This window comes from Myiozetetes cayanensis, unplaced genomic scaffold, assembly GCF_022539395.1.
Source record: "Myiozetetes cayanensis isolate MyiCay16 unplaced genomic scaffold, myiCay2020 scf13, whole genome shotgun sequence".
In the NCBI taxonomy this organism is placed as follows: domain Eukaryota; kingdom Metazoa; phylum Chordata; class Aves; order Passeriformes; family Tyrannidae; genus Myiozetetes; species Myiozetetes cayanensis.
This window is the reverse complement of record NW_026086937.1, coordinates 8,146,351-8,159,590: the sequence shown is the minus strand read 5'-3', so window position 1 is coordinate 8,159,590 and position 13,240 is coordinate 8,146,351. Positions and strand designations below refer to the sequence as shown.

Here is a 13,240-nt window from a genome sequence, read left to right as displayed (position 1 = left end):
AGAAACAGCACACAGGTGGTTGGGTGACAACTGTATCATGGAGGTGGGCAAAAAACATGCCTGGCACATCAGTTGTAGGTCCCAGTGTGGGGTGCAGTAGGCGTGTTGAAGTGCTTAGACCCCACTTACCAGGAGAACACCATGGCTGTTTGTTACTGCTCTCAGCTTCTGTCTGGCTCAGTTCCAGCCAGTTTGGACTCTTCTAACTGGATTCCCTCAGTGGTGACAAAAGCCTGGGGTCGGGGGAGGACTGAACTGCAGGACACAGGTGATGGGCATCAGAATCAGTGGGTAATCTTTGTGTCAGGGCTGAAGGTCCCTCTGAAGTCATTTATTTGTTGTGATTTTTGGCCAGGAACTGCTATTTTAAAACACACTTCTTTGTGTATGTGTGTGCTTCCCAGTATCTCAGAAGGATGCCCAGAGCCTTGTGAGGAAGTGCAGCAACCACATAACACAAACCGTTTGCTGGGTGGGGTTGGAAAGCGCAAAAATTCTGCTTTTAGTGACAGTTCCTTCCTTTATCTGAGGGAACTCAGCTGTCATGTTCATTTTAACTTCATCACAGAGAAAATTGGTAGGGGGAACATAGTCATATCTGGATTTTTTAAGTGTGTTTTATGGTGTTCTTGGTAATACTGAAGCTGTTTCACTGGTTGGGTTTGATTGACTGGGTTTTTTTGGTTGGTTGGGGGGGTTCTCCCTTTTTTCTTTTCTGTTTCTTTACCTCCAGCCTGATTGTGTACTCTACCTAAGTGGTTTGTCGTGGTTTGTGTAACTTCTGAGCTCTTCTAGTAGAGGTCTGTACACAGAGGATAACATCTGTAGATGCACCAGATGGTTTGGACATACAAGTCTTGGTGCCATTACAATGGTGCAGTTTCCCACCACAGTAGTGTAATGTAAGTACAGACTGGCCTGCCAGTTTTTTGGCCAGAGAACCTCATCAGTAGCCCCTGTGTGAGGGAGCAAGAGGGTGTATGGAACTGGCTTTTTGGCAGCAGCAGCCAGGCTGGATTGGCTGTGGTGTGTTTTCCTCAGACAAAGTCTCTGGGACGTTTCTGGTAAGGCTGCGGATCGTATTTAAAAAGAGGGGTGAGATCTTCATACTCTATGAAAACCAGCCTTCCCAAAGCCTGGATTTTCAGAAATGGCTGCTCATTTACTTCTAGACTGAAATGCAGATTGTGGTACAACTGAATGAGAGACTAATATTTGTTTTCTTGAGTGTAATCCATGACTTTGGTGTCTCTCAAACAAACAAAACTAACAAACCAACCCAACAGCAGCAGTGACAAAACTGCTGAGCTGCAGTGTTGTGTACACACTCGGAAAATGCAGGGTAAGTTTACTACTGAACCCCCATCCATCTTAGGAGTCATCAGGCTGCGGTGGCACATGTATCCACCTGTCAGTTTAGCAAGAGCAGTCTTCCACTGAGGACCCTATGCCTTCATTCCTAATTTCTGTATCTTCCTTTATCCTACTCACTCTCTCCCTTCTGCTTGTTACTCCTCACTTTGTGTCCCTCCTTTTCTGACCTTCCTTTCCCTTCCCACTCCAAGGCTTCCTCCATGCCAGTGTCTAAGGCTAGTGTAGGTTCAGAGGGCTTCTGGGCAGCACAGGACTTTACATCTGCAGCAGCAAGTTTCGACTAGTGGCTCACTCACTGCCCTAATTTCACATATTTGCACCTGTAGCAAATATCATCAGCCACCCAGGAGGGTGCCTGACCTTTTACTTGCATCACACAGAGCTCTGGGTGGAGAGTACCTTCTCTGGGGCATGGATTCTGCAGGTGGAAATTCGGTAGTGGATTTGTTTTGTGCCCGTGCCGGCTCCCACTGAGGCACCTCCTGGACAGCACAATCAAAATGCAGTGCTGTGTTTCTAACCAGAAGAGGTTTTGTGTGCGCAGTGGCTCCACTCCCTGGCCCTCACCTGACATTTGCTTTATTTCCTGGTGCACAGGGAGCCCGACCAGCAAACTGAGCAGTGTCTGCCAGGCCTCTCACGGGACTGGATCTCCTGTGTCAAAGACCCATGGGAGCAGTTTTGTTACCTCAGCTGTCAAGGTAATGTTCTCCTTAGGTGCGTCCTTCCCGTTTGAAGTCCAGCTTCCTATTAAATAGCGCTTTTTAGCATCAGAAATTCTGCATTTCAGAGGAGTTCCTTTGACTGTCATTTCATGTGAAGGTTTACTGGGTCTAACAGACGGAGCCATATGAGAACATGGTGGTTATACAAGATGATAGTGTCACTTCATGCAGCTCTAATTAGAATTGCCTACACATCTGTTAAAGGCACTGCTCTTTTGCTTTTCTACAAAGAAACCCATGGAGGGCATAGCTCCCAAAACGTCTTATCTTTCAAAAAGGCTGTAGCTGACTTTGATCTTCTTCACTCGGTTAGTGACAGTGTGATTAAACCAGAGGTGTCTGCCTCAAAACCTTCACTCTGTTCGTTATTTTTGTACAGCAGCTGCTCCTGGCAGCCTGAAAATAGCTCATTTAGCGGTTTTACAACTGCCTGCTTTCAGAAAAATGTTTGTGTAAACAGTGGAGTAACATTTGGATGTGTAAACAAACGACGATAAATGCAGTTCATGCTTCTGATCTGCAAAGTCCAAAAGGTACAGAGCTGAACTGTCTCACATAAAATCTCTCCCACATCTTGTGCTAGGAATGATATTTCTGGCAGGGAAGTGTCGTCAGCAAGGCTCTGAAAGCAGCTGGTGGGTGTGCTGCTGAAAACAGGAGCATTTCCCCATCTCCAAGCCACAATATTAATGCAGGATGTGGTTGAGGGAAGGTTTGCCAGTCAGCCTGCAGAGAGCAAATCACTTTACATTTGGAACTGAGATTCTTCCCATCTCTGTTAGGGGAAAAGACGATTGTTGTCGGGAGCAGTTTTAGTTTGCAGTAGCATTTTAAGTGTCGGGTGTGCAGCCAGCTAGTCAGCTTCTTAAAAGCCTGTCTGCTCAGGTGGATTTCACTTCACTGTGTTGAAAATCATTCATTGGTCTTTATTTTTCACTGGTTTGGGACAGTTCTTTCTGAAAGGTTTTCAGTGAGCCAAAGTAGGCACATGTTATTAGTAACACTCGAATTCTGTATTTCCAGGACAAAGTCAAAACGTTTATTTAAAATATTTAAATTTATGAAATTATTAATAAATAATATATAGTAAATAAATAATAAATTAAAATAACATTAATATATTTAAATATTAAATATTTTAAAAATACATAAAAACCATACTTCTGTAAACCAAAATACATTCCCGTTTGTCTTCTGACTGATGAAAAGCTGTAACTTTATGGTTTCTTTAAAGGGCCGCATTTTTTCATCCAGTCTAAAATGCCTGATATGCGGCTGCTGTTGGGAGGACTGGTTGTGCCTCTAGCCTTCTCTTCACACCTCCCTCTGTCTGCTACCAGTTGTGCACAGCTGGTGGCAAACAGGGATGAACCAGAGCAGACAACCAGTCTGCTTGAAAACTGATGTGTTTTCAGCCATGTCTGTCAGTATAAGGAAGATGTCAAGAGTATTGGGTTGGAGTGTGAGGGCTTGATTTCTGATCATGATCTGACCCAAGGATGGGTGAAATGATTGTGAAACCGTGGCTTTGGAGTTCACATTGGTTGTAAAAGAGAACAATTATACTGTAACAAACTTCCTCTAATGCATTTGACTTCTCTACCAGCCTCAGATCCAGAAGTGCCACGTGCATGATTTTGCAGGTGTGGAAATTTTTTTTTAAACTCTATTTAGTTACACAACTTTGTTGTTTCCAGGAGAGCTCTGCCTGGAAAGACCACGTGTCATTGCATCATCCCAGTTAGAGCAGAGCATAAATTCATCTGAGAGAATATTTTTCCCCTCCATAACTTGTTTCTTCTTTCGTTGTCTTCTCTCTCTGAGATTGTGTATGGAATCACAGAATGCCTGTGGTATGGCAGGGACCTCTGGAGATCATCCAGTTCAACTCCCCTGCTCAAAGCTGTGTCAAATAGAGCAGGTTGCTTGAGAACATGTCCAGTTGGGTTTTGAGTATCTCCAAGGCTGGAGAGTCCACAGCCTCTCTGGGCAGCCTGTTACTTTGTTTGATTGACACCACCAACAACAACATTTTTCTTATAATTTCCTGTATTTCAATTTGTGCCCATTGACTCAGTCCTTTCACAGGATACCACTGAGTGTGTGATATGGTAAGAAACAGTTACTGCTGTTGGAAATGTAACTTTCCAAATAAAATTTACCTTGTAGGTTGTGTTAAGTAAATTAGACTCGTTAAGTGTTGATTTTGGAAATATCTCATTTGCACAGGTAATTTAGCCTGCCTATATGGTCCATGATGCCCCTTATTAGCAGTCAGTTGGTTTTTTTCTTGTATTTTCACTGATTTTTGCACCATGTCTTCCTATTCACAGCAGGAGGATTCTCTTTTTGCCACGATGCCACCCCTTTGTCCCATTGGGAGTCATTCCAAGGTGCAAAGCCCCAAATCAGTTACTGGAGGACTTGGAGCTTTTACAAAGGTATTTCTCCTGGCTTTTGTGCTGGGAAAAGGAGCCCAATGGTTTCATTTCATGCTGACTTGTGCCACAAACCACGTAATTCCAGTGCCTGTAAAATGTACTGGAACCAACGTGTCTTGGTGACAGGAGCTCTCTAGCACCTCTCAGAAATGTGTCATGTATTCTTTTCTTTCCCTGTGACTCCGCTGTACCCGTGATCTTTCCTGTTATTGCCTCTTTCATCTTTTCTGGTTTTCCTTTGAATTGCTGTTGTATTGAGGCTGATATTTTAAAAGCTGTTTTGCTGGGATATGGTAAAAGTAAACTGTAGTAGATCTGTCAGAAGCTTCTTAAAAATTAGTACAGTGATTTCTAAATCTCAGACATGGCCACTTCTGATTATGCTTCCTTAAATGCTACTTTCTAGAATTTAAAGTTGTTTCTGGCAATATTAGGTGATCCAAGTAAAAGGGGGAAGAATGTTTCCTACCAGTTACAGTGCCTGTAGCAATCTAGCACAAACATCGCCCCAAAACATCCTCTTTTGAGTTGCTGGCCTTAGGGATGAGATGTAGGGCCTATCCCAGAGAAACATAAAACATACACAAGAGAATAACGTCAGCTATGATGATTTACAATATCTATAGCTGTGATATCACTTATAATTTTGCAAGATAGAAATAAAAAATTCAGGGTCAGAACATGCTCTGAACAGGAAGTTGCTTATAAATTTGAAACTTTAATGTGTTGTGGTTTCATGCTGAGATGCAGGATCCGAAGAAGTCAGGTCTGGCCAAGTCCCTTGTCAGTATGACTGTAGCTGTAATATTATTAGCAATTTCCCTGATTTCTATGAGCATGTCTCAAATGTGGGATGCTTTGTAAGTGCAGACACCACCCCCCACGCTTGTGTGTTGGGCGCAACCCTGAGTTAGAGCCCGCGTGGTGGTGAGAACCACGACTGTTGCCTGCCCTTCCCTGCTGACAGGCTGTCCCAGAAATGCTCTTCAGTGATTTAAGGTGTTTGCTTCTCTTACTGCTATTTCCTCCTGTTTACCAGGTGATAATCAAGCAGGAGCCCGGGGAGCTGCCGCAGCAGCCGCAGGCCGCGGGGACGGGCGCGGCGCAGCCCTCGGTGCCGCAGTACGTCACGGTCAAGGGCAGCCACATGCTGGCCCTGTCTCCACAGAAGCCAGTCGTGAGCACGGGCGAGGGGACGGTACAGTCTAAGGTATGAGGCACTCGGGCATCTCTGGAGTGGCGTGAGCTCTGTCTTGTGGTTTTATTGCAACGCTTGGTGCTTCTCCCAGGGGGTTCACGTTGCTTCTGTTGGCAGCACTGAGTTAACTGGTTTGCCTGTGTGCACAGAGTGGCTGGTATTGTGCTTTCATGTAGTTCTTGGGAAGGGAGCAGGCTGGGCCTGCACTATTGCATTTCCTTGTGTCCAGGGACATCTCCCACATCTGTCCAACCCATTGCAACAGTGTGGCAGAGGTGCTTTTGAACTGTCAGCCCAGAAAGCTGACTGTCATCATCAACTCTTGCTGAAACTCATCCAGGTCTTTTTGGAAGAGAAGGTAAATTCTCTTTCCTAAGAATGCAGGCCTGTGGCACAAGAGAACAGGAAAAATAGGGAGTAAGATGGAGACTGAGCCAGAAGTAGCATTAGGTGAAATCCGTCCTGCTTGAGAGGCAAATCAAGTGTTTTATTGTAGGAGTCGTGCTATGTCAGGAGTGACACAGCTTCTGAGAAGGCACCCTGCAGTGACAAGATGACAGATGTGTCAGAAATTGTCTCCATTCTTGCCTGCTTCCATTGTGGATAGATGTGGATGTGCCAAGAATGAAAGATTACATACAGAACTTTCATGTTTGCATAAGTACTTATTTGCGTTTGCAACAGTTCTTTGTCCTTTTTGCTGCCTTATTTGCCTGTTTGAGCAGGTATGCAAACTCATGTTTCCCCGCAGTTACTGTCAACACATAAAGTTGGAGCACTTGGTGGATTCTGCTTTGAGGCCATACTTTTCCCAGGGAAGCTGTTCCCATGAATGTGTTGAAACTGAATTTCTACATCTCTGTAATTTGCCAAGGCAGGCTTTATCTTCAGCTGGAACTAAGCCATTGCTTATATATCAGAAAAAAAAGGAAGTGCCCTGTAATTTGAATCAACTTAATCTTTTGTGGGTGCTCTGAAATCCTGATTGTGTTTAAGAGTTTATCGTTTTACTTGGGATTGGCCCCTTGCCGACTTAATTTTGTTTCTGAATGACGCGCTCCTGTTCGTGACCAGACATGTATGAAGTGTCCTGAAATATCTGGAGATGGAGGTCGTGCACCAGGATTCACATGCCAGCAGCACGTCATCCAAGCCTTGTTTGTTGCAGGTTGTTGGTGTCCCGGTTGGGTCTGCGTTGCAGTCGACGGTGAAACAAGCGGTGGCTATAAGTGGTGGCCAGATCCTTGTGGCAAAGTCTGGCTCTTCAGTAGCAAAGGCTGTTGGTTCGAAGCAGGTTGTGACTCAAGGTGTAGCCAAAGCCATCGTGAGTGGAGGTGGAGGGACAATTGTTGCTCAGCCTGTGCAGACTATAACAAAGGCACAGGTGTCTTCCACAGGTGCTCAGAAAAGTACATCTCAAGGCTCAGGTAGAGTAATTTTACTCCTTTTAATAGCTTGTGATGGGTAGACTTTGAGGGTCTGTAATGATTTATTCAGCTGCAAAATAACTATGTGGTTGAAAGACTTCAAAATGAGTAGAGAGCTCTGTAGGAAAGTTCAGGCTGACTGAGATTAAAGAAAATGTTAACTTACTATCTGTAATAGGGAAGAGGGAGCACAAGTGCTTTAAAACATGCAGTGCTCTTTGAGTGGAGATCAGATAGATATGTGGGGGAATGTGCTGGAGACCCAGTAGACTTTCATGGAGCCAGGTCTTACATTTTTGCCTGGCATTATGGTCCTTAGCTGCTCAAAGGGCTCCCCATAAATCCAACCAACAAGAGCCAGACTGTCCCTATTGCATTTTCACATCTTACCCAACACTTACAGGTACAGGAGCATGGGCAGAAGCACCCTGCCTGTGTCTGCACAAAGCTGGCTCTAGCTGAGCATGCCAGCTGGGGCTCTGGCCTGTTGGAGAGGTGCTGTGTGGTGCCTGGGGCTGGAGGAAGCCTGTAGACCCCATGGCTGTGCTGCTTTGGCCTGCAGCCATAAGTGGTGCTGTACACAGAGAGATTTTTTTCCAGACCTATTAAAAAAATTCTCTGTGCATCAGTGGTGGAGTTAATCCAAGGTTAGGCCAGCTAAGTAGGGATTATCAAAGGCTAGCTGTGTGTCACTCTGAGTACTTTCATCCTGTGCAGATTTCAGTGCTTCCTACTTTCTGCAAGCAGCAGTTTTATTTCTTTTATTCTTTCTTTCTAGTGATGGCTACACTGCAGTTACCAGCCACCAACCTGGCAAACTTGGCAAACTTACCACCAGGCACCAAGCTATATCTCACCACCAACAGCAAGAATCCTTCTGGGAAAGGAAAACTGCTTCTGATACCTCAAGGAGCCATCCTACGAGCCACAAATAATGCTAGTTAGTCTTGCAGGGAAATTTAATGAGTTAAATAATGTAATCACTGCATAATTAATATGTTTGGCATTTTTGCTATAAAGCATCCTGGTGCTGTGGAAGTCAGTAATGGGATGGGGTTTCTTTGTTCACAACAACCCATATGAGGTGTTTTTTAAGGCTGAGATCTCACAAGTGACTTTTGTTTTTAATGAAACTGCTTTTCATGCAGTGTTCTCAAAGCAGAAACATTTTTTTTGTTAATATGCTTGTGAATGAAACTCGCTGTGAAATACTGGAGAATAACACGCTGAAATAGTTCTGAGGGGCAGTGCTTTGTTTATAATGGGGTGTTGCTGTAGGGAAGGAAAGTTCTGGACTCTGTAGATGAAAAGATTGGTCATGAAGCTTCTCTTCCATGCCGTTCTTGGGACTGGGTTTAGGATGAGAAATGTATTGGATGTAAATTTTTTGCTCCCTGTTCTGATTTGGCCTCCCTGAGGTATTGTTCAGTTTATTATATAGGGTTGGAAATACCAGCAACCCAACAATAGAGTCACTGAAGAAGCAGATATTCTTGCTGTAGATTAATTTTTGGGCTTGTGGTGGGAACCTCTTTGGTTGAGATTTAGAGATGCAGCTGGGTCAGTCCAGCTTTGAAAATCTCACAGGCATTGAGGAAGATCAGATACCTGTGATTTTTGTCACAGAGCCAAGAGTATTTATTTTACCCTTCTTTCTTAATGAGAGACTGCAAAAAACTTGCTGTTCAGCCTGTTCCTTCTGGAGGCAGAGCAATATCAACATTTGCCACTGCAAATTACTATTGCTTGGTATCCATTATTGTGTTAACAAAATTGCATTGAAACTGCCAATGGAAGTAAAATTAAGAAGCCAGTGGGATTCAGAATGTTTTTAGGGCTTTTGCTGCAGATTCATAACCTGCAAAAGAGCGATGAAAAGACTGGTTGTCTGTTTGATAGCGTTTTCATTTGATAAGGCTTTGCTTGCCCACCAGCCCTCCTTATTCCCCTCATAGCTCCTTTTGTTTGTTGTGTTTGCTGGTCTGTAAGAGAGCACAGCAGCACATCTAAACTGTTCTGTGCCGGGTAATAATGTTGCTTGGCTGCGAAACATGTGGCACCAAATGTCTTGCCAAGTGTTTTCAAGTCTGGTATATACAGGGATGCTTTAGCAGCTGACACTGCCTGATTACCAAAGGGTGAAGCCTTTTCCTCTGGTTACAGGTCTTCAGTCTGGTTCTTCTACGAGTAGTGGAGGAGGAGGAGGAACCCAAAGCACGAGCAGTAACCTGTCGCAGCACCTCACCTATACATCCTACATCCTGAAGCAGACACCCCAGGTCAGTGGCATAAGCATCTCAGTTGAAGCGCATTGACTGCAGTGGTGGATGTCCTGTGCTTCTGTAGTGCACAAAGCATTCTTGGACTATGGTGTCTAGATTCTGTTTACCTTTTCTCCCCATTTGCTTCCATCAGAAAGTGTTCTGTAGCAAGAAGGCTGTGTCCAGCTCTTAGTGCAGAAGCATGCACTAAGAGGATGCTTCAGAGGATGAAATGTTGTTGCATTATATCCACAGGCTTTTATCCTGTATTTCTGTTGACTCTAAGTGTGTTTCAAAGTGCTGACCTCCCTAACTTATTTCTGGATCAGGGCACCTTTCTGGTTGGCCAGCCTTCGCCTCAGAGTTCTGGGAAGCAGCTCACTCCAGCATCGGTTGTTCAGGGCAGTGTAGGAGTTGGAGCATCTTCCACACAAGGACAAGCCCTAAAAGTGATAACTGGACAGAAAACAGCTCTGTTTACACAGGTAATGTGCAAATGGTGTTTCTCTCTTACCAGTTAGTGTTTTGTCAGATACAGTACAGGAACCACAGGCCACACACTGAGAACGTCTCCTTTTGTAGTTGCTTGGTTTGATGTGCTTTCTTGTACAGTTATGGTGCTGGCTGGACTATGATGAGGAAAGCACGTCATACTACAGATTTCCAGCTTGCTTCCTCTTCTCAGAGGGGATCAGCTTCCAAGCTGTGTAAGCTTAGTTTGTGAATGAGCTCTGGGATTTCTTAATGAAATGGAATTGGAAAACTGGATAGTGTCAGGTGCAAAAATATGTCTAAATATTTGAACCTTAGAAATGGGTCGCCTGCTAAAGTTGTTAAAAATCTTTGGGTTTAGTATCCCTTTTAAAAAAACCTACCTTTTCTTTTCCTTCTAAAAACTACCAAGTAGTCCGTATGAAATTCAGACTCCCTAAGAGTACTTGTAATTGATTATCCAAAATTCAAGATTGATAGGCATACATTTGCAAAGTCAACAGTTTGATAAAGTTGATTTCTGAGGTGATAATTTTGTTCCAGCTGTTGTTGCCAGAATTTGATTTTTCCAGAAGTATTTTGAAAATATTTGCTAGTCATATAAAAAGCATTTGTCTTTTTGTTGTTGTTACCTTTTGGTTTAGTTTTTTAAGTTATTTAAAATCCAAACAGACCTTTTTCCTTACTCTGCTTTCTTTCTCAAAGGCTTCATCCAGTGGACAGGCATCACTGGTGAAAATATCAGATGGATCTATAAAATCAGTGCCTGCCTCCTCCCAGCTCTCCAAACCTGGCACCACTGTGCTGAGAGTGTCAGGAGGTGTTATCACCACAACTGCTGCTCCTGCTGTGGCCCTTCCCACAAATGGTGTGACCCAGGTGAGAAACAACCCTGCCAGTATTCTGTGATGTTTGTACTCCAGCCACTGCAATCCCAGGAAAGGACTTTGACTGCTCCTTTCCCCTGTTGGTGTCCTTCCCAGTCAGCTGTCCGGTGGGTCTGCTCCTATTTGGAGTAACCAGACTACCAATATTCCCGAGATCACAGCTCCTCCACAGGGCTTCATGCCCAGTCTGCTCTCACAGGTTTCAGAGGCCAGCAGTGGCCTGAGTTTGTGCTCCTTGGGCCTGGCTGTGTTCAGAGGATGTCACTGCTCTCCACCCCAGGGAAGCTGTGGCAGTGCAGCCTTGGAAGGAGGTGGTTTGGCATAGAGGGAGGTGGGAAGCAAAACATTTGTGTTCCTGGAGTGAATGCTCCTGTGTGTGGATGCAGCCATGCATCCAGTTGATGCAGGTTGTCCCCCTGGAGTGGAGTTGCAGTTCGTGGGGTGGGGAGGAGGTAGCAAAAGAAAGTGTGTAATTCATTCTGAGGGTTCCCCAAGCCTATTTCTTTCCATTAGCCCCTAATCTTTGCTTTCCCATTGCTGATACCTGTGGGGAGGCAGAGATTAAACAAGTGGAGATTAGACACCATAATGCCACAGCATCCATTCTATATGTGCCATCATTGTGTGGGGCCTTTTGGACATGAACTTGAGAACCTCTTGCTTCTCAGTGAATGGTAGATAAATACTTGGTTTTGCTACTTCTAGATATTACCTCGTTGTGCTTATTGTTGAGTCATCTATGACATGAAAAGGAATTGGTTATCCCTCTCTACCTCTTATGCAGCAAACAGATAATGCAGGTTCCAGTTCATCATCTCCTGGAGCTCCTGCAACCAAGACACCTGGACAGCAACACCAAATCTGTGTAAGCCAGAGCCAGTCTACTTCATCAGTAGTGAATAAGACTGCGACTTCCACTGTTGTAAGTGTTGCTTCCTTGATGACTACGGCAACACCTGTGACGGGAAAAGCTACAGTATCAGGTACTAACCTTCCTTTCCTAGAGAAAGTTAGAACCCAGGTGTAAGTCCTTTAAATGTCTTCACTATAAGTGGAAGAATATAGTCACCTGCATTTGTGACTGTGTAGAAGTAGTCACGCTTTTTAAAACATCTTACTGGCATAGCTTTTGGCTTAGCCAACAAAATGTCTAATTAATTTGGCACCCTTTTGGCATTGACTGTATCTGTTATAAATAGCAGCACAAGTTGCTTTTTGGTATTGGAGAGGGATTTTAGTTTTCGGGCCAGTTTCCCACTAGACCATGCAAACTGTGCCTGTTCAGGAGCACGATGTGTCGCTGAGTGCAGAAACTGTCAAGGTACCAGCATTGCTACAGACTGGATTGGTTTGTGAAACTCCACTGTACTCAGAGAACTTGTATGAGCAGAATTTGTCTCTGAGGCTTTGCATCTGCTCTGTTTGGCTTGGAAAGGAAAGAAATGTTGATTAGAGGGAACTGAAGGCTTTGAAGTCAAAATCCATTAAGTACAGTGAAGTAGGCTGGATCTGGGATGTTTTGAGGTAATAAAGATGGACTTGCCCTTATGTGAAGGGCAGTTCTCCTCATTCAGTTTTGTTGTATTCCACTATCTTTTGTGTGAGGGAGAGCAAATACAGCAGGTTTGAGTGTTATGGGTTAAAATTGGAAATTTTCATTTAGATTAATTTGCCCGCTGGCATGTTCTGTTCACTTGAAGTGGCTTTTTATGAAGTGAAAGCAGAATAAAAATACTGAAAAGAGAAAATAAGTGACACTGAGCTCATCTGACAGTGTCTTTTTGAAGCAACTCTTCTTGTTTCCCCTGTACTCAGTCTTCCAAAGTTCTCCATTTTTATGACTGTGTTTTACACGGAGCTTGAAAAGAAACAGCATAGACTGCTAAGACTGACACAATCCTGCAAGAAGCAGTTGAGTATTTTTCTCAAGCAGAAATGGTATCTCTTTTTTTGGTAGGAAATATGCCTTAATAAACAACTTTCAGGTTAAAATTCCCATTTAGGTGTGAGAATGCTATCTAGATTTTGGTTTGGTTTAGATTTTTTTGTAACTTGAGGCACTGACTTCATCATAAAAAAAACTCCTTCAAGAATCCCAAAAGAACCAGTGGCTATAAAAGATGTTATTTCAATGTATTAACAAACAAACAAAACCCCCAAACAAAATTGTGTTAAAATTCTGAACATTTGTGGTTTTGAAGGTAAATTTTCAAAAAGAATCTCAAATATTCCCTAGTTTTGCAACAAGCAATGTCTCCCACCCATCAGGCTGATAGTTGCAAAGGTCTCTTCTCACTGGCCTTGCTGTTGGGTCCTTTGCCATCTAACCTGACACATCAGTATGTCACACGCAAAGGAATGGGTAATACCAGGTGAGCTTTCTTGCCTGGAGGTGAAAGCCTAACTGACCGGTGCTGGGCATCTTTTAAAACCAG

The 13,240-nt window shown here is 43.9% G+C and overlaps 1 protein-coding gene across 11 annotated transcripts in view; it reads left to right on the top strand.

The window, feature by feature from the left end:
* The window catches only part of YEATS2 (YEATS domain containing 2), a 47,904-nt gene that overhangs the window by 19,450 nt on the left and 15,214 nt on the right, over positions 1–13,240 (top strand). For 9 of the 11 annotated variants that reach the window (XR_007627883.1, XR_007627884.1, XM_050307887.1 and 6 more), the window contains 9 exons: positions 1,972–2,075; positions 4,433–4,540; positions 5,580–5,750; positions 6,907–7,165; positions 7,944–8,105; positions 9,329–9,444; positions 9,756–9,911; positions 10,624–10,797; positions 11,590–11,788. Coding sequence is in view for 9 of the 11 variants with exons in the window: in XM_050307887.1 (XP_050163844.1) it covers positions 1,972–2,075; positions 4,433–4,540; positions 5,580–5,750; positions 6,907–7,165; positions 7,944–8,105; positions 9,329–9,444; positions 9,756–9,911; positions 10,624–10,797; positions 11,590–11,788 (1,449 nt within the window). In the remaining 2 variants the exon portion in view is untranslated. The remainder of the gene's footprint in view (positions 1–1,971; positions 2,076–4,432; positions 4,541–5,579; positions 5,751–6,906; positions 7,166–7,943; positions 8,106–9,328; positions 9,445–9,755; positions 9,912–10,623; positions 10,798–11,589; positions 11,789–13,240) is intronic. The other 2 variants (XM_050307886.1, XM_050307892.1) reach the window with 1 other exon arrangement.